The sequence below is a fragment of the Perca flavescens genome, chromosome 16 (genome assembly GCF_004354835.1).
Source record: "Perca flavescens isolate YP-PL-M2 chromosome 16, PFLA_1.0, whole genome shotgun sequence".
Lineage (NCBI taxonomy): Eukaryota > Metazoa > Chordata > Actinopteri > Perciformes > Percidae > Perca > Perca flavescens.
Window position 1 is genome coordinate 24,191,692 of NC_041346.1, and position 21,262 is coordinate 24,212,953.

The 21,262-nt window shown below is 38.5% G+C and overlaps 1 protein-coding gene across 1 annotated transcript; it reads right to left on the reverse strand.

The window, feature by feature from the left end:
• Positions 1-189: 189 nt before the first annotated feature.
• On the reverse strand, positions 190-11,850 carry ppp1r26 (protein phosphatase 1, regulatory subunit 26). The gene is made up of 5 exons (XM_028601451.1): positions 11,471-11,850; positions 3,466-6,784; positions 886-1,000; positions 596-681; positions 190-499 (listed from the first exon to the last, which is right to left on the reverse strand). Exons 2-5 carry the CDS (start codon positions 6,711-6,713, stop codon positions 460-462), a joined length of 3,489 nt encoding a protein of 1,162 aa, XP_028457252.1. The 5' UTR covers positions 6,714-6,784; positions 11,471-11,850; the 3' UTR covers positions 190-459.
• Positions 11,851-21,262: the final 9,412 nt, after the last annotated feature.

A 21,262-nucleotide genomic window follows, 5' to 3' on the forward strand; every position in this document is an offset into this window, starting at 1 on the left:
CCAACAAGTGAACTTAACTTTCTTCCATGTATTGTTATATATTGGTGAATCTCCTTAATATATATAACTTAACGGTATACGTGCAGTTTGGTGTCCCAAACTCCCCATAACGTAAGCCCATTTGTTCAGGTCCTATCCCCTGACCAATCGGCTATCCTAACCTTAACCACTCGAGGTCAAATGCCTAACCCCAACCAATCGAGCTACTTTGTAGGGCGAGTCTTGGCGTGGCCATAGTGGAATTTGGGACACTAAACTGCACATAAACCTAACTTAACATTATAAAAGAGGGCAAAAACATTTGTTTTCCCCAAAATCCACCTAAAATAAATGTTCTAAAAAAAAAAAAGTAAAGAAAAAGAGGCCATAATCCAAACTATAAAACTGCGACCAGCTTGCAACATAAAAGCCAACAGCAAACCTTAGAAAAACAAACATGCACGTTTAATTAATTAAGTTTTACTCGGTTATGCTGTGGTGACTGGGTGCTTCATTTCTCCTGAAAAAGATGATAATCATTTAAGATGAATGGGTTTTTATTTGACTGATCACTCACTGTGGAGACAAAACCACTTTGGTCTAACCACACACATACCTGTTGACTGGAACGAACTGAAGCTTTCTTTTGACACGTTGCACAGTCTTTCTCTGCAATGGAGCCCTACTGTCAGAAGGTACCCCCTGCAAGCATTGTGTAATACATATTTCAGACTCTCTGGATATGGACAACTTTTTACAAACAGCCAAAGTAAAAAAGGTTGGCGAGTTTAGCTGATGTGTTACTGAATATCTGTTTTCATCATAAAGAGATACATACATTAACAATGGGATACATACGTATCATGTGTATAATGGAGCAAACAAACTGCTTCTACATCATTGTACCTTATGGAATTTTTTAGCAGGGTATCTCCTGTTGAACATCGTGCTTCTCTCCTCTGTGGTAAGAGCTATGCAAGGTATGAAGGTGATGCCAGGATCAATGGCACTGGACAACGACCTGGGCAAGGCAGAGCAGGACACAGATCAGACCCAATTCCCAGTAATTACTTAATTCTCTAGTAATTCATACCAAAGTCCATCTTCAAGCCAGTGAATGTACCTTGCAAATTAAAACGGTAGGTGTTACTTCAACCATGGGCAGTGTTACTGACACTGTGATGCAATGAGTATTACTTTTATACTTATTAATGAGAAAGACCCATTTTTGCTCGGATTCCACTCTTTATTACACTGATGCACTTAAAAGACACAGCAAAAGTTTTTTTTTTTTTTTTTTCCTGAAAGAGTAAAAAAAAAAAAAAAAAAGTTACACTTCTTACAAAATATTTACAAAACCTGGCAATGCACAGCATGTTCAGTAACTTTTTTTTTTTTATAAACGAAAATAAATAGCGTTTTTTTCCCACATAGGAAATTCAAGAAAACGTCAACATGACAAAGAAATGAACACACTAAATATCAAGTTTAGCAAGACAGAGAGGAGTAACTATATGTGGCTTCTGTGGAATCTGGAACAACACTTGAGTCATAGAGGTAATAAGTCTGTTATAGTGGCTTGCATCAACAACTGAGCTTTAGATTTCCATCAATGAGTTTAAACTATACAATGAACTAAGAGCACTGTGTCTGAAAAACATAGGTTGTTATCAAGATGTAGTATAGCTCCATAGTAGCTGAGAAAGCATTGTTCCAATACCAAATGGTGTTCTAAAATTGCTCACAAACTGTGCCTATTAAGGGTCAAGATGTAATGCGTTTTAAGAAAGTGTGCCTTGGCTTTACTCTTTATGTGCAAAAGTTAGAAGTTAGAAAGGCTATCCTCAATCTGTGGATGAGGTGAGAAGGTAATTTTCTGTAATTAGAAGAACCCAGATTTAGAGCTTAAGCAGTGTGAGGTAAATACATGAAGGGGTAAGATAGGGAGAGATAAGGTGAGGGGTGAAGTAAAGAGACGTGTTTTCGAGTTGGAGCTACCGACACAAGAGTGGCTCTTGTCTGCTGGACCTGAGTAGGAAGGTACTACGTGGGGAGGAGGCGAGTGGAGAGTGGCCTGTCGACACACAGTGATAAATACAAAACGTGGTTGGCATGGTAGCATTTGGGCAGATAAAGTCATGATGAACTGTATCATGCTAGATTAGTTGGCATCTGTCTGGTCTTTTTATTATAAATCTAAAAATTAAGCATTTAGGAGAATTGGCATGTATTTTGATGAATGAAATTGTATTTTATACACTTCTTGTTTTTATTTTAGCCATATTGCTCAGCTCTACATGATATTTTCCCTATATAAACATAACATAAAATAAAAGTATTTAGGGCTGCTACAAAGGCTTACTTTCATTATTTAGTACATATTTTCTTGATCAACAGATTCATCTTCATCAGAGCCGAAAGGGATGTCTTCAAATGTTTTGTTTTGCCAACAGTCCAAACACCCAAATAATTTCAAATGACTATCATATATGACAAAGCAAAGCAGCAAATACACCCATTTGGGAAGCTGGAACCAGTTCGGCATTTTTTACTTCAAAAATGACTAAAACAATTTCTCGATTATTAAGGTAGTTGCTGATTAATTTTCTGGCGACTAATCGAGAATTTCAGGTCTAATGGTGTTTTGTGTGCACAAGTCTCTTTTCTGTTTCAGTCTAACCACTTAAGTAATGGTTCAACCGGTGTAAAATGTGTCATTTTGATTTACTGTACACCACGTCTTGGTGTACAGTAATTGGCTCTAATCACAAAATATAGCCTATGTTTTGTCTTCTGGCTTTTATTAAGATACCTAATGAAGGCAGTAATTGAAACGCATTACATCAACATTAATTACTTTTTAACTTTTGCACATAAAAGGACTTCTTAAAGTAAACCCACATATCACAGGTAGATTAGGTAAGATTATATAACATCAGCATGTATTTTTCTGATTAACAATGCTAAATTGTGTTGTCCCTCCCGTGCTTTGAAAAGATGCATCCAAATCTTAAGCATTTTGTCTTAACCTTAAATCTTTATTTTGTCACATTGAGGTTATTTTTTCTCGGTCACTTCTTTTTACATGAAATATGAAAGATATTTAGGATGATGTCATTTTCTGCAAGAAAGTATTCTGCATTTGGATGGTGTGGTACAACTCATGCAGTCTGCCTCTTGCACCAAAATGTCCCTGTATTGCTTTTCAAAGGTTTGATGATATGAATGAACCTCGGAGCACAAAAAAAAAATTCTTATGATGGTGCCATTGTGTTACATAGCAGTATAAATGTACAAACACATTACAAAAAAAAAAAAAAAAAGCCTGTTTTATCGTATCAACACACATTCCCTTCGCGCCTATAAATGAATGAGCTTGATCATAACCTACATTCTATTTACCAGCAGGGCAAGAAATTAAGAGAAGACATTAACTGAAATTGGATTCTGGTGCTATGGGACATAGAGGCCAAAGAAAATACTTACAATGTGGAAAAGCCCTGCGTCTTCTCTGGATTTCTCCTGTTGCCTGACTGACAATCTGCCTCATCTATAAATTCTTCCTCTGTTCTTTCTAGATGCACTTCTTTATCATCTATCTTCATGCTCTCGCCTTCTCTTTTTTTCTCACTTAGCAAGTCTGCGCTCTCTCTTCCCTTGCTCCTTTCCCTGCTTCGAACCTGGACATGGTTGGTCCTATTAGATTCCAGTTCAACAAACACACTCTTGTCTTTAGACATATGCACCATACTCTCAGTCTCTCCTTTCATAGGACACTGGGACCTGTGGGCGGGCACAAGGCTCCGTGCAAAGGACATCCTTGGATGTGTCCTGGCAGTAGACATAATATTCAAAACAGGGGATCTAAACGTGGTATTTACATTTGTCTCTGTAGAGCAGGGGAAAGATGCTCTGCTGGTCCTTGCAGAGGACCAAACAGTGACTGGAGTCTGTGATTTGGGTCCCCCGCTTTGATATGGTGGAGTTGCTGATGCAGTCTCGCTGATTTTAGATGAGGTGATTTGGAATGGAGTTCGACTGAAAGTTCTAGAGTCGGTCGTGGGGAGTCCAAAGCTCTGGCGCCACTTCATTGACTCCGAGCGAGAAAGACCAATGTTGGCACTCAAAACGGGCCGAGCTCTCTCCGTCTGAGGGATCACATCCTGGACGTCGCCCCTACCAATGCTAGGCCTCCTTTGCTCGGTTCTGGCAGCCCCGGCCCCGTCTGCTGGCTCCAACAGACCGGGGCTCCTGGACTGGACTGAGGACAGATGCGATTGTGCCCCAACGGTAGAGAGGTCTGGCAGCAAACTCTGTGGTGTTGGAAGAGGCCGACTACTCAAAGGAGACTGTCCAGAGAGAGGACTGATACTTGTTTTTGGAACTTCAGCCAGCTGATTTTCCTGTTTAATGTCTTCAACTTGAAGTGGGGTGCAAGCCACCACAGTAACATTCCTCAAAACATCTTTACTTTTCTCTGCAGTGGAAACTTTGGCCTTTTCAGCCAGAAACCTTCTGATCTCTTGCTCAATGCTGTCATCGCTGTCTACTGAACTGCTGTCTTCCTTTATCTCAAGAGCAGCCTGGGTACTGTGCGGCAGCGGGGGGTCTCTACCCCCCGCTGCCGTTTCACCTTCATGCACATCATGCTCTTTACTCTTATTAGTTTGTTTATGTTGTGAAACGCCCTTTTTACTTGATCCAGACTTGTCTTTTATGTCATCCTTACTCTTTTCTACTTTTTTCAAAGGATTGCGCCTGGAAATAGGATCCGGTTTGAACGTTTTGGTCTTCACAGCATTTCCCAGCAGTGTTTCTTCATCTTTGAGGCTCATCCTTGATTTCCGCTTTAAGTCTCTCGTTTTTTTCTTTGACTTCTTTTTTGTCTTGAGCAGGTCTTTTATAGCGGTGTCGAGGTCCTCATCACTGTCAAGTGAGCTGCTTTTGTCTTCACTTTGCTCTGTCTTGCAAAATCCAGCTATTGGGTGCGTTTGAGTTTTCTGGGAAATTACCAACGGGCAGGATTCTTCTTGATGCTCTGGTAAAGGTTTAGGGGCTGTTTCTCCAACATCGTTATCTGGCCTCGACATGTTGGAAATGCTACAATTTTCCTCCTTTTGTTTTCTTCGCTGTGTCAAAGACAATTTTTGAGGTTTCTTTTGGGTTGCCACTTCTTTTGCTTTCCCTGGTTCATTTATACTTTGAGGCTCTTGAGTCGTAGCAGTGGGTGGCTGTTTGTGCATTTGGGCCTTCTGCTCAAGAAATTTCCGGATTTCTTGCTCTATCCCTTCTTCACTATCAATGGAGCTGCCATCACTTTCTTCATCTGGGCAGTTGTCAGGAGGTGAAGACTGCAAGGAAGATTCGGTGGGGGTACAACTGCTAAGGGCAACGCTATGATGGAAGGCCCCCGGCATAACAGTTTTTGAAATGTCCAGTATTGCCTCGGCACACATGAGCTCTGCAGTTGTATTAGCCTTTGGAAGAGCAGGGCTCGGTTGCTCTTTAAAACCCTCTACTTTAAACATAAGCAAACCATTTCCTTTACCCTCCAAGCTCTCTGAAAGTGTATGATTGGGTGTGAAAACAGACGAAGCAGGAGGTTGAACAAATTTCAGTTCTTTCTCTGCTCTGGTCTTTTTCTTTCTCAGTCTGTGTTTCTTCATGTTTTCCGTGCTTGTACTTCCAACAGCATGTATTAATGACTTCGTAATGGGTTTTTGCTTGTGTAAAAATGGCTTCAGGATGCTCTTCTCCTTGAGTTGCTCAAGCTGGTAGCTGCGGATAGCTTCTTCAATCCCATCGTCGCTGGTGGAGTCGGACTCCTCTTTGAGTGCAGGTGGAATGACAGTTTCCCTTTTGTTCTGCTGCTCCTTTTTCTCCAATTGGAATCTTTGAATGGCCTCCTCGATGCCGTCATCACTACTGGAATCATTTGAGTCTTCCTCCACCTTAACTGTGACCGGGCACTTTACTTTGTTGAAGAGGCTGATTGTTTTAGAGGGGCTCTTTGTCTGCTCTCTGGGCAAAACTAAACTTTTGGTTGTTGTACTTTTATCAAATTTCTTAACCGGGTTGTCATTTAGGTATTTAGGGATGCTTTTGATATACTTTTGTATAGGTAAAACAGCTGGTGCTGTGAGAGTCTCAGCTTTGACACTTTTTGAAAACTCACTACTGGCAATGAAAAATGCATTGCTGTCAGTGTTCTGTTTGGAAACCTCCTCAGGGGCAGGTGGGCTTCTCCTGGCAATTTTGGATGATTGTAGAAAGGTGGTGAAGCATGGTTCTGCCTTGCGTTTGTGATCATCCTTTTCCTTCAGGTATTCCAGTATTGCCTCCTCAATTCCTCTGTCTACAGAATCATCGCTGTCTGAGTCACTGCTGTTATGGTTGTTTGGGGAAGAAACATCTGCCGGTTGGTTTTCAGTGGCACCTTTAGTTTTGGACTTGGTTCCAACATAAGAACTCACTGCAACTTTGCAGACTTGGGGATGACCTTCCTGTCCTGCTGGCACATTTCCCTCGATCTCGTCGCCCATCTCGAGTGAGGATTGGGTGCTCCTAAGGCTCTCTATGATCATCTGGACCTTATCTGAGATAGGTGTGCCTCTGGTGGACAACTCAGTGTCCGAGTCATTGAAGCAAGTTGGAAGGCTATAGCCTCCAGGTGGGCCACATGTTCTCCATTCTGTTTGTGTCACTGCGACAGGAGGTACATTCATCAAGTACATTCTAGTGAAGTGAGGTGAGGTCCTCGACCATTGGAGTGCAGCTGCCTCCGATCACGATCCCATTGTTCAATCTGAGAAGAAAACAAAAACAGAGCAACAGTGAACAACAGGTCAAACTACAACAATAATTAATGTGTATTATTTCTGTGTGAATAATCCATCAAATTATTTTAATGGAATACATTGTTGTTTGTTCTGTGTCCACATACTAGATCATTTTGTAAAAGCTGTGAATGAAGTCCATTATGCCATTGGAGTATTGCAAACTGATCCATACAAAAACAATTGTCTAAATGATGTCCAAATCTACATTTTGTCCAACCATGTACAGACACTCTGAACTGGCAATTTATTTCAAGGAGATTTTAGGATAGTTTCAGGTAGCTAACTAGGCTACTTCTACTAACAACCACCAACACATATTTAGAGACTATAAGAGCTGCAATGGAAAACTATTTTTTTTATCACCGATTCATTTTAAAATAACTGGTTAGTTTGTTTATTCTACAAAATGTCAGAAAACTGCAGAAAATGCCCATCGCAATTTCATAGAGTACAAGGTGACGTCTTCCAATTAAAGCCCTACCAATAATGGATTTTTTAAGAATAGTAATATCGACACTGAGTTTAGTAAAAAAAAAAAAAAAAAAAATATATATATATATTTTTTTTTTTTTGTTGTTGTTGTTGTTTTTGTATGCATTTTTATGTAATACTACAGGTAGACAGACAGAAAAGGTGGAAGAGAGAGGGGATGACATGCAGCAAAGGGATGCTGTCAAGGACTCAGCTTAAATGGGGCAATCGCAAAGGTTTGGTTTATATTTTTTTTTACATAAACAAATTTTTGAGAAGATTCTCTTGCATTATTTTATTTTATTTTTTAACGAATTGTAACCAAGATATGTTCCAAGTGGGACATTTTACAGCTGAAAAATAAACTTGCAAGGGCTCTCTGGTGGAAAAAACTATGTAACGGAAGAAGAAAGTTGTAAATTCAGCATTTATGTACAGTAATTTCTTGCTACTTTTCAGCTAACATACAGATACAGATATATTTCCAGTGAGCTAAACTATATGCACATTATAGCGGTCTACATCTAGCACTAATAGCTTATACATTACTTGTTCAGTACTACAGAAAATGCTACATAATATTGTCTCTGATACTGTATTATTATTATACCTTTTTTTTTATATACAGTATGCCCCGGTTATTGATCTCTAACCCTGACAGAAAGTACATTTTTACAGTTGTTACTGAACATTTCATTTTGTCAGTTGCCTACCATATGACCATCAGGATCAAGAAGATAATATTTCCCCTCTAACCACATCTTTCAGCTTTAACCAAAATCTGACTATCTGCTCATTTCCTCTTCCTCACTCCCTTTACCCTACAGTCTATCAGAGTGGTCAATACTGACAGACGACATCCAATCAGAATCCATATCCTTGTAAACAGCTACACATCCTGAATATGCAGCAGAATAGGCAATTTCAGTGCTAGGCTGCCATCATGTGGAGGAACTCGATGTGACCACTCTGCAGTACTTCATTGCAGGCTGTATGTTGTTATCATGCAATGGTGCTGCATGGTTCTAGGATATTTTGTGTATGGTTCAGGGGTGCAGGATTTAGTGCTTATTTGTGGCCAATTTGATGAATTACTGGAGGATTTGAGATGACTGTGTGTGCAGTATGTGCAATGCCTGCCCTGTTTTGGTCCCATTTACCAAATACCACACATAATTGCTAAGACAGTTAATGTAAGTCAAGTGCATAAAAGTGATTTCTCAGTTATATTGCAATACGGAACAGGATCACTGCTGGAAATCTGGTATAAGTGAAAGGAGGCAGTGATGCTGGAAAACTTTAAAACCACTGAAGGAAGTGTTCAGGTAAATTTTTTCACATTGAGGGGAAGAATGGACTTCATTAAGACTGAACAAATAGCCCCAGGTCTTTTAGGTAGATCCAGATTGGAGCATGCCTAAAAAGCCAGGGCTGCCCATAGCCAGATCAACCTGCAAGTGGGCCCCGGGGAAAAATATAATCAGAGATTCAAACTAAATGTATGGTCTTTTAATCAAGCCTTGGTAAGCAAAATCACAACTGAACAATAAAGTATTGAAAGTTGATTTTGACACCCCTACAAGGCTTTAGATCAATTAAAGAAATGGTGCATATTACCACACAAATTTGCAATAAAAATCATATTGCCGAGAAGTAATTGCCACAAAGTGAACATAGGGTTGTCAGGGCCCCTGAGGATCTGGGCCCTGGGGGCAGTTGTCCAATTTGCCCAGTTGGTAATCCAGCCTCAGGGCTGCCCTGAAGCTGTGATTGGAGTGTTAAAATCATTTTATTGTAGCACAAATAATTAAAAATAAAGAAGTATTCCACTCCACTCTGAAATGTAATGACTTTGCAGACACATTATCACAATATATTATTGGGCCCATTTGTTGCTTACATACACCCTCCAAATTGTTACTGTTAACATATTGTTTGAGTAGGAACTGAAGTTACAGGTTGTTATGGCTAGTCCATCCATTCATTAAAGAGCAGCCAGAGTGCCAGTGGTAGGCTAACAGCAGCGCTTTGATACAAATGTGCCCTCTAATTACTGTATCAATTACCTCAAATAAAAAGTGCCAATTGGTCCTTGTTACATTGGATGTTGTTTATGCTCTCATTGATATACAGATTTGACTGTGTGCACATATCCAACTGTGTAATGAAATACAGAGTAATGGAAAGTTGTCACTTCATGAGCAGGTTGAGCTGCTGGAGTTAAATCACTGGTGGAATTAGTATTCAGATCTTTAATGCAATCAGAGCTGCAATATCAGAATTTAAAATTATTATTAAAACTATTATTAAAAGTCCTGCTTTCAAGTTCTTACTAAATTTGAAGTACATTACCAGATAAAGGGTACTTACTTTTATAATTTAAGTACTTTGTATGCAGTATGTCATACCAATCTATAATTGGATCATTATTACTGATACATATATGTAAACAGAACTTTAATAATTTAGCTGAAGAGGGTGGAGTTTATTTGAATAACTTTATGTATGGAAAACAATGCACCATATTTCACATTCACACACTCACACAATATATATACACACACACATATATATATATATATATATATATATATATATATATATATATATATATATATATATATATATACACACACACACACACATATATATATATATATATATATATATATATATATATATATATATATATATATATACATACATACATACATACATACATACATACATACATACATACATACATACATATATATATATATATATATATATATATATATATATACACATACATACATACACACACACACACACACACACACACACACACACACATATACATATATAAAAATAAAAAAATACTTTAAAGTAACTAGTAACATTAAATGGGAAATCCTCAAGTACAAGTAACTTTAACTGAACTTCTTTATTGTAGGCCTACTTGACCAAATGCACTTTGTTACTTTTGGAAGGTATAACCAGAATGATGCTATTAATTTGGATCAGTTAATATTTCTCAATGAGTTCAGCTTGTTTGATTGTCCCCATCATTGTTCCTGGAAAGATAACGTTACTGCCTCAGGGGAGATACCTAAAACATGCAGGCCATGTAGCTCACGAGGAGCAGGGTTGGAGACTGACAAACAAGCTGCAGTCATGAACCTCACGCAAATCGAAAATGTAACTTCAAGTACATTTGCCAGGCTCCGTAGATAATGGATGATTATGTGGCACCTGAACTCGACAATCAGACAACCAGAGACAAACCGTGTAACATCTAGTATTGTACCTTCATTAACGAGCATGCTTAAAGACATTTAACGTTACCCAGTCGAAAAGTCGCTATGCAACAGCCTTTGCTAGCCTACGTACGTTAAGCCAAACGTATCCTCCCTTCCAACTCAGTATGCACCCTGCAGGGGGAATGGGCAACGCGACTACAGCCTGACACCGAGAGACAACATGCCCATCACTTAATCAATCATTCTCCTCAGTGATTATAACCTGCTTAACCTGGTTGAAAAGTGCAAATAACTACAGGAAACTAGGATGGGTCATCAAAGACGACTCGCTAAAAAACGCCGAGAATCACAAAAAACGAGCTAAAAACGTAGCTAGCGTCTTACAACTTTGTTTGACATATCATGTGTACAAAGAAAGTTTCAATAGACACGCCAACATTAGTGGGTAGAATTTTCTGTAAAACATAAGCAACGGCGTTTCTGCGTGTATTTTTCCCTCCCGGACGCTTTCCTTGTTGCAACAGAGAAACCCCGGCTGTCCCCGTAACCCTCTAGCGGCACGGACTGCATCGATGCCCGGCGTGCAGCGTTAGGAGACTCCGCAGAGCAACCATGTTTCTTGGTACCGCGGCCATGGTTGTCAAAACCCTCGATATTCGGTCGATAACACCGCTAAACTTAAGTATTGTCCGTTAACACTTATACATAAAGCCGTATGGTTACATGTTTGTGAGAAATAGACGAGATGGTGTGAAACATTGCAAGGATAACCGTGACTAGTCGGAGACTTGAAAGACACAGGCGGGCCTCCCGGCTGCTGCAGCCCGGCATTTTCTCCGGCAAAGAAAGCCTTTGTATTGAGCCACAGCTTACCCTCCTAGCCTCGGCTATTTTCCACACAGCTACAGCCACAAAACACAATCCACAAGTTTAACTCACCTGGACATGTCACAAAACGACCGCTACAGTAAAAGTGTGTTCATTGCTGCGTTGATTTAAGATGTTAGGAAAGCCGTCGTTGAGATACTTCGGTGTCCGTCGCCAGCTCACTAACCGCCTGAAGCTCTCGCCGTCGAGTCCCCCTCCGCACCAACTGCCGGGCGGACACGCTTCCTGAGTCCAGCCAAGCATGGACCCTTTCAAATATGGCATCGGTATTTTCCCGTTAAATATATAGACTTACATTTATATTCTACATTATTACATTACAAAACACAGTGATGTCATCTATTAATGCTGCATTAATAAACAAAAACAGGCTTTTCCGGGAACCCTTTTACTTTTAATAGTTGGCTAGCCTAGGCCTATCCCATATGCCACAGTTGAACTATCATACGCCTCATTAGAACGTTTTATCGACGGCAGAGTAGTTTGATGAATTAGAGTCTGTTTCTAATTATTAGACAACTCCTAGTATAAAAATAAAACTATGTTGGAATAGCCTACAATCCTAATGTAGCATATACGTTTCAGTGGTGATATGTTCAGATTAGACTTCACAACTGCTTATTTAAGAGATTTTCTGTAATATGTGTATTATACTTCTGAAACAGGCAAGATGTGACTATGGGTTACTTCCAAACAGCAACACCTTTATAGAGAGTATCCACTTTATGTTTAATTCCAGACAATGCAGGCATTGATAGTTCAATCAAGATCCAGGAAAATAGGTCATCTTTTGCATTCTGTTCTTATTCTCAGTTAAGGTTCACCCACTGTGGCTTAAATCAATATTTGTACTATATACAACGTTTACAAAAGCAGATACAATAAGCCTAACATTTGAGAACATTTTAATAACATGCTACTCCTTACATTTCTTCAAAAAACAATGTTTTTGTAGTTCGTCAGGTTTGTTGATTCACAATTTATACTTTGTAAGATATTAATCTTCAAGAAAGACCTATGATAGGATTCATGAGTGTCTCACTTTAACTCAATATAACTATTTTTTTTAAATGTTGCTCTACATTATATAGGGGTTAAGCACCTCTTTGCATAGAGGTATTGTGGCAAGCTGTGTACTGTTCGAAATGTCAATATATCAGTAATGACCCTGCCAGCCCTTAGCCTCAATAAAACCAACACAAAAACAAAAGCGGATCCAAAACTAATTGAATTTACCAGTACAGGGATGTAAAATTGTGTTAATAAACTGTTAGTGAGGGATAACTCAGGATCATTCACAGGATAAGGTATTCACAATTATGCTTACCTGTTTGACATTAAGTCACTAGTGATGCAAACCTCTTAAAATACTGTATAAAATGGCTTCTGAGCTAAAAGATTACCTTCAGTCATTTGACATTAGCTGTTTACACAAATTAAGTAATTTTAATTTGCGTCCCCAAACTCACAAATTTAAACATCAGCAGGCCTGAATGAACTCATATATATATATATATATATATATATATATATATATATATATATATATATATATATATATATATATATATATATATATAACAAATGGTCTCTCTCATTAACCCTGAATGTAGATAATAGAAGCTTATCTTGTGCATAGTTGAGTCTACAACAACAGTTAACTGTTGCATTGTGTGCAATATCTAAGCTTGTAAAAACATATTTTAATATAGAAAATGTTTGTGAAACCAAACAGGACCAGCACATCTAACCCATAGATAGTAGTATAACAATAGTCTTGCCCCTGTTTTTTGAGAAAATATTTTAAACGTTTTAGAGGTTTTGGAAATAAACTTTCTGCAAAGTATGTCTGGATGGTCATCTTGATATTATAACTTTTTAATCATTATTTGCCCATAATAGATGTCTTTAGATTGGAAGTTGCTGAACATTTTACATTGGGATATGGGAATACAATTGTGGGATACATTTCTGAAAAATGATTTGTATTGTACATATTCATTGTATTGTACATAGTGTGTAACCTTGAATAAAGCAACAAGTGAACACACATGTCCTTATAAGTCCTGTACGTTTCCAGTGTTGTTAATATTTTTTATAAGAATTGGAGGGATACAAAACAAATACTGTATCTAAGCTCTGATGCACTGCATACATACATATTATGATGTATGTGATTTAGGATTGTTGTCATGATTCTGCACATTACCAGTGCCACTCCTGTTGGTACAGATTTATTTGCCTTACAGGAGCTCTGAGTCATGTTCTGTTGTTTCAGATGGGGTATGCTACAGTGTAATGGGTTTCTTTCCAGGGTTGTTCTTCTGATTCCAAAAAGCCACACTGCTTCTCTAGAGGCAATTAATCCATCAAAGTGTCTGGCCATTTGCTTTGTGTAAGTAAACATCCTGTTCTGTTTGGCTCTGTTGGAGTCCGTGGAGTGTGGTTAATATTTTAATTCCCGGTACTAGTTTAAACCAGTATTTTCCATATTATTTGTGGTAGTTATGACTGCTTCTAATTTTAGGGATGCAACCAACTGTTCGTTTCATTACCGATTAACCGTAGTCTATGAAATGTCCAAAGAAAGTGAAAACGATACAATACAACTTCCCAGAGCCTAAGGTAACGTCTTCAAATGTCTTGTTCAAACTAAATCTCAAGATGTTATTTTCAGGGAAATATACAAATCCTTTCTTTTGAGACTGAAAACCAGAGAATGTTTGGGAATGAGTTTGGGATTTTTTGTTGTTTTACTAATTTTGCTTGAAAAATGACTGAAATGGTTGTGGTTGAATCAACTAATTGTTTCAGCTCTCAAGGATATCTTTCATCTGTATTTCTTAAACATTTCATATGGTGGTCTGTCTATATTCTGAGTATCTGCCCTTGATTGGTGTATTATCTGGTCGAATATGAGCTTTTCTTCATTTTAACACAAATGTAAAAATTATATATATTTTTAAGCATTGTTAGCTACACCCCCCCCATAACTTTTTTCAATAGCATGCTATATCTAATATTATGCTGGTAGCTGAGGGCTTGTACATGTAGCTCAGTCCGAGTTACCATTGTTGGCTCAGTAATTGCAGGTCAGACAAACTGTATGTAAGGATGCAAAAATATACACTTAGCGTAGTAGCTTATGGCTAATGTACTGTTGATGAGTACATCAGTTACTCAAAGTGTAGATTGGAATTCAACAAGCTAGTAAATGTAATAGACACTGTGACTTTTGTCATGCAGTGCAATGATCCACACAATGAGACAACCAATTCCCAGGCCTAAAACTGTTTCAGTTCACCTTTGACATTTCACGGCACTTCTCCAGGATGGAATTGCTATCTATCATCATTACATTCTCCACACACTTCTGCTCATCCTCATCTCGTGTCTTGTCTTGGGACTAGGCCCGTGTGTTTTTTTCTCTGACACTGTAACAAATATACGGATCCACTTTTCCTGAAGATAAGGTGGTTCGAAATGAGATAGTCACGGTTACATTTTAAGTTGTCATAAAATGCACATCTATTAATCAACATAAATTGCATAAAATCACCGGTAGGACAAACATGGAGTATATGTGATCCTGTGAATCAGAATCCCAATAAGTAACACTTAAAGGCATTTCCCTTGGTGGTTGGTGCATACATAAACAAACCAACATATTGAATATTAGTATGAAAATAAACAATAAATACAGAAACAAATACATACAAAATAGCTGTTTCACATAAGTGGTTATGGTGTGTGTGATATGATTCAAAAACAGCCATTTACAGTTTATTTTTCTGATACGGTAATGCAGCGAGCACAGAAAACAGATCAGGCAATTTTGTAAACATTGTATCAAGTTGCATTGCCCGTATAAACATTATTTATGATTCCCACAGGTGCTAAACAGATGGTTGCTATGCTATGCTGCCAATGTGTGGCTCTGTTATGTTAATCACACTTTTTTTTTTTAGATAGAGATATTAGAACAGTACAACAGTGCATACAGAGTGAGTTTGCAAAGTCACTTAAATATTGTCTACTGAATTTGAGAGCATATTCACAATAGTATGAAACGCAAATAATGCGTTGGAGAGTTAGGTTACATTGGGATTTATTTTTTCATTTGTTAGTTTTTCACTGGCCATCCTTTCAACTTCTTGTATAATCAGCCAAGTTGGAACACAAATGAGAATGGACACAATTGTTGAGATCACTGAAAAAAGAGGCCTGTGAAAGGTGCAATTGGTGGTCCTCATCTTGGACATTAACATTTGCCATTAGGGATATCAATGGATGAGACTTCCCACTGGAAAATGCTTTTTTTTAATCTTAGTTGTTTTTGTTATATTTCAATAAGAGAAGCAATCTGACTTTGACTCTCCTATAATCTATATACAAGTAATTTGAAAAAAGAAACAGGAGGCCTTTAAGGGGGCTTTGATCTGGCAGTCAACATCACTCTGTCCCTTCAGACACTTTTGTGTAACCATAAAAAAGTATTGAGTACAAGGAGCCACTACAGTCACTACACTATTCTAAATACAAATGGTATACTCTATTCTGTTTCACTGCAAAAAGATTTGAGCAGCACTAATGGTAATGTGACTGAAGCAATTGGCCCCATTTTCATGGCGGCGCAAAGACTGGCACAAGCATCACTACAACCAATTGGTATGTTCCTGACCTTGAAATGCACTTTGCCTGGTCATTTGAGATTTTCATTTGCATGCAAATGAGGAAGTGGTGGGGTTAGTTCTTGGTACTTGGTGATAATTGAGTCTGACGTTGAACTGAGAATAGATGTCAGAGGACCTTGTCAGTCCTCAGACCATGTCAGTCTGCAGACCATGTCAGTCCTCAGACCATGTAAGTCCTCAGACCATGTCAGTCCTCAGACCAACATTTTTCATTTGATAATAAGGCAAAAGGCATGATGGAAATACAAAGCAGTCTGTCTGTCTTGTCTTTCCTGCTGCTCATTTTCCTGTCTGCTGTGGATGCTTAGCTATGCAGGCACAAAAGGTAAGTGAAAAAAGAGGTTCAGCACCATGGACAGCAACCATGCTCACTCCAGACTCGGATGTGAAGAATATGGGAACACAAAGAGAGGCTGCCTCTCAGTGAACCATCCCTGAATAAATAAAGGTTTTAAAAAAAATTTGAGCTAACCACAGTAGCTAAATTCAACTTTCACCACCAAAACACATTATATGTATATCCTTAAGGCCTTAACATGTTGAGGTAACTGCTGCTGCTGGCAATCAGTATAATATTGCTGCTGAATACATAAAAGGCTAGAAGACAATCAAACACAGATGCAACTTGACATTGCAGGTGTCATGTGCTGACTTGAATTTCTCTTTCCAGGTCTTGATAGTTAGCTAATGGCCCACCACAGATGAACAAGCTGAACAATAATGCAACACAGCCATACCTAAAGGTGGGCAGCTACTGCTTTAACAGATTCCTTATGTGGACTGTACTATGAAAGAACAGTCAGTCATCAATGTATTTTGTAGTGCCAACAAAAATGAAGCAAGATGTAGTGGTTCCTAAAAAAATAAATACATCTAGAACAGGTTTTCTGGACAGGCCATATATTAAAACCAATGGTAGCATTATTCTAGAATAGTTCAAACTGCTACTGCTGTAAGTAAAATGACATCCTGTTACGGAGCTGTATTGATTCCCAATGCTATTTAGAAAAAAATACATGGGATTATAAAATAATACAGGGATTAACCTTGAGAAACACAACATTTGATGCTCTACTTAAACACACAGGTTTCATCTGGAGGGTAAACCACTTTGTAGCCTTGAGTTGCAATCACATAATAAAGCAATACAACTTAATCTTACTTACAATACCAAAAAATGAATATTTCATTAGAGCCCCTCTATAAATCTGGGGGCTGGTGAACATAGACATAAGAATGTGTCTTCTTTTTCTTTTCTTTATATTTAATTTTTATATTGTTTCTGGAGGAACAACAGGACAATTTTGCATCTTCTCGCATGCTTCATTTGCAACTAGGTCTGAACAAGCCATAATGCATTGGGTTGAAACACAGCAGATTGATTCCTTTTTAATTATCTATACATATAATAAATTGTATACAGTCTGTGTTACACCCGGGAGCATAAAAACACATGGGTACCCTAAACTATACTCTTCATGTTCTACAGAGGTAATTGTAGCACCAAGATGCAGTCATTATAACCTTTTATTATTACATGAAAACCTTCCCATCTTCAGCAAATTTTTTGTAAAACCTCCAATATGAAGTGGAGTTTCTCAAAGGACACATTCAGTAGCAGTCATACTTAATGTACGTTGCTCCTACAGAGGGCAGCAGAGGCCCACTGTGGTGCTTTTCTTGGCAGTATTTGTAGTGTTCAAATGAGAGAAAGGTAGTTCAGTAACAACATAATTACAACATAACGTTCAATCATAATGTATCTGCTCTCATCCAGCATCATCTTTTTAGAGGAGCTTGTCAACCTGATATGATGGCTGATGTTTATTAACCAAAATGAAACTGATCCAGAGCTCGAAATGCCACTCGGCAGGGCCATTATTTTTCTTAATGTGCCTGTCAAATAACAAAAGTGCACATGTCTTGCTGGCATATGTGTGCACTCAGAGCTGGTGGTCTGGGAAAGGAATATCCTGCAAATACAAATGCAGGCAGACAAGCAATTTTTGCCAGGTAACTGTACAGATGAGGGTTTCAGGTGTTTGCTGATACTTGTTAGTAGACCTGTCAGTTTCTGCTATTTCCTTTCTGGGGTTCAGCTAAGCAAATACCGTAGGCAATAATCATAGAGAAGGCAAGAGACTGCTTCAAACAAGCTTGCAATTATGACTCATATTTACGTTTATAGTGGCTGCAGTTTATGACCGAAGCAAAGCAGGAAGTAAGGTGAAGAAGTACAAGGAAGTGAAGTAACGTCACAAAGGTACTGATTTTAACCCAAACCACAATCTTTTTCTAAACTTAACTAAGTATTTTTGTTGCCTACCCAAACCAAACTGTGAATGACGTGTTTAAAACCACGACCGTTACATTTAGATATGAGGACTGAAAACGCTCCTGAGGGTTGTATTATTGGGTAGGAATTAATGGCCTATATGGCCCTATGGTTTCTAGGACTTGTTGGAAAGAAGAGGCACAATAGTATACCGTAGAAAATAGTAAGAGGAGACAGGGGAAAATGACTGAAGCAGTAAGTGCTTGAGCCCGACATATAGGCTGCAGAGAGAAGGAGAGCATAAAGACCCCCCCAATAACAATAACGTTTCAACCTTGTTAACATGTCCATATGGTCTTTTATATGCTACAAGACATACTATGAACAAAGTAAGCAGTCAGTGCCATGGCTGAGCATTTCCACCTTAAAATTCAGACTGCCAGCGTATTTATATGTCACATACCTAAGGAACCGATCCTGTCAACGTTCCAGATTGGGCTTTCTTTATCATTAGCATAATGGGTAACACTTTACTTGAAGTTTTCTACATAAGAGTGACATGACACAGTCATGACACATGAATCCTAACCCTAACCCTATCCATAACCATAACTTGTCATGACAAAACACTTTTTCAATACTAAAAAAGTGTTATGTCATAAATGTTTAGGACTTGTTTATATTGTTTTATGACATGTTCATGACAGTGTCATGTCACTCTTATGTAGAAAACTTCAAGTAAAGTGTAACCAAATAATGCTATAACGAGTTTTTTAGTTTTTTGGGAAACCATGTTACAAAAAATATTAATCATAGCAGAGGATTTTATTTTTTACATACTTTAAAACATGTCTGGAGGAGGACTTTAAGAGTTGTAAGCGGAGGTTTCACAATGAGATGTAAAAAGGCTTGAAGATGGTGTGCAGAAAGAAAGCCAAGACCCCAGCTGTGCCCCTGCTCCCACTCAGCACACATGTATGCACATAGGCAGCTCCACCCACGTACAAACACAGTGGGCCAGTGATGATTTGTAGAAACAAATATCAGCATCAAACAGATATACCAGCATTACTTCTAACCACATATTTAATGCATAAACAACTGAACCATCAAGCTTCAATCACGGTCGTCGTCATATACAATATCTCAATTGTGAAAGCTAACATTGTAACTGTTCAATGTAGGCTGCAAGTCAAGCAAAAATAAAGTGAGTTATGTTTCTACAGCTAACTGTGACACCCCCTGAGTGTATGTTGCATTTCTATAGCCAAAAAGAATGAGGTGCCCGCACTCTGCTATTTCTCCCATACGTATATATCCCATATATCCATTTATATCCGTAAGAAGAGAAGAGAATTAGAAGAGTGCGGGCCTTTTTTGCTCTGCACCTCACCAGTGGGGATGTGCACACTAACAGTATTGCTCTACGTGCATTTCTATAGCCAACATTATACATATTTTAGTAAAATACTGAATGTTTTATACACATAGACCTACATACCCCAGTGGCTGAATATGCTGAGTATGTATTACATATGTACATAAATACATATTAAAGATTTAAGTTTTTGCTGTTTCCAGAAGCTTCAATCATAACGCATTCTGTTGTTTTCTGATTGATTTACATCGTGGCAGCTTATTTTCCCCTGAGGTTTTCTATTCTTAGATTAAATGTAAGTCTCTAAGAAAAAAAAAAAACAATATTTCTGCCTGCTGACAGGTTTGACATGTAGGATGATTCTGTGGTACACTGATCTCTGACATCCTATTCATGTGAATGCTTCCGAACAGGCACAGCACAGACTTAAGCCTCATGGCAGAGCTGTGGCATCATGTTTGGGATGAAAAGTGTCACCTCAGGAAATTAAACTTGTTCTTTTCAATTCACGGTCAGTTTTGCGACCTTCTCCAGAGAAACAGCAAATGAGTTTGTAAAAATGCAAACACAATCAGGGAGGGGAATCTGCTTAATTCAGCTGTAAATTTGTGCTGTGTTTAATTTGTTATTGCATCCCACTAAGGGAAAGGTATGTTTGTCAGCATGTTTGCTATTGACCAACATCTGCACATAAGCAGTTGTCCTGATGTATTCGGCTCTCCTGCTATTACAGTGTGCTCAGGCTTTACCACATACTTATTTGTTCTTACAAGTTTTTGTCCTTGCTTTTTCCCCAGCTGGGGCATTTTGATGATCTGCAAAGTCGCACAGAGGCCATGTTGCATAACCACTTTTCACTCTCAACCTCAGAGACAGCCTTTTGTCTTGATGCAACAAAACCAGTGTTTTTTCCTCACAATTCTTGTAGGACTTTTACATTTTCACAAGGCAAAGGAGCCTGTTTTTGTATCAGACTTCATTTTCAGTGCATGTTGTGCTGCTTATAATCATTTAATGGCATGTGAAGTAGGGAAATGTGATGGTCAGGTGTACCATGGTTGAACATATGTGGGAGGAGATGATACTGTTAATAGTGTTTCCACTGTGGAGGCAACTAAGCGAACCAGAATAACCTGGCATTTCAAATACACACAGAGACTGTAATGAAAAGAGTAGGAAAGACAGATGAGATAAAGGCTGATCTAGCAAACATATAATGCTTTTTATCTTATGTTCGCAGATGCAGAGTGGGTGAGGACCCTCAGAACTCTGTGTCATGTCACATAAACACTCTATTTCTAACCCCAACAGCCCTCTATCATCTCCACACAGCGGGGTATTGATTAGTGTAGAAAGTACATTTAATTTCCCTCTCAGCAGGTTTGCTCAGCCCAGCTGTCCTTCAGACCCCTTTTTCTTTGCTTAATGGAATATTCCAGAGTAAAGAGAGTGAGTAGATGTGTGCCTTCAACACCTCCACTCTATAGGGAATGCTG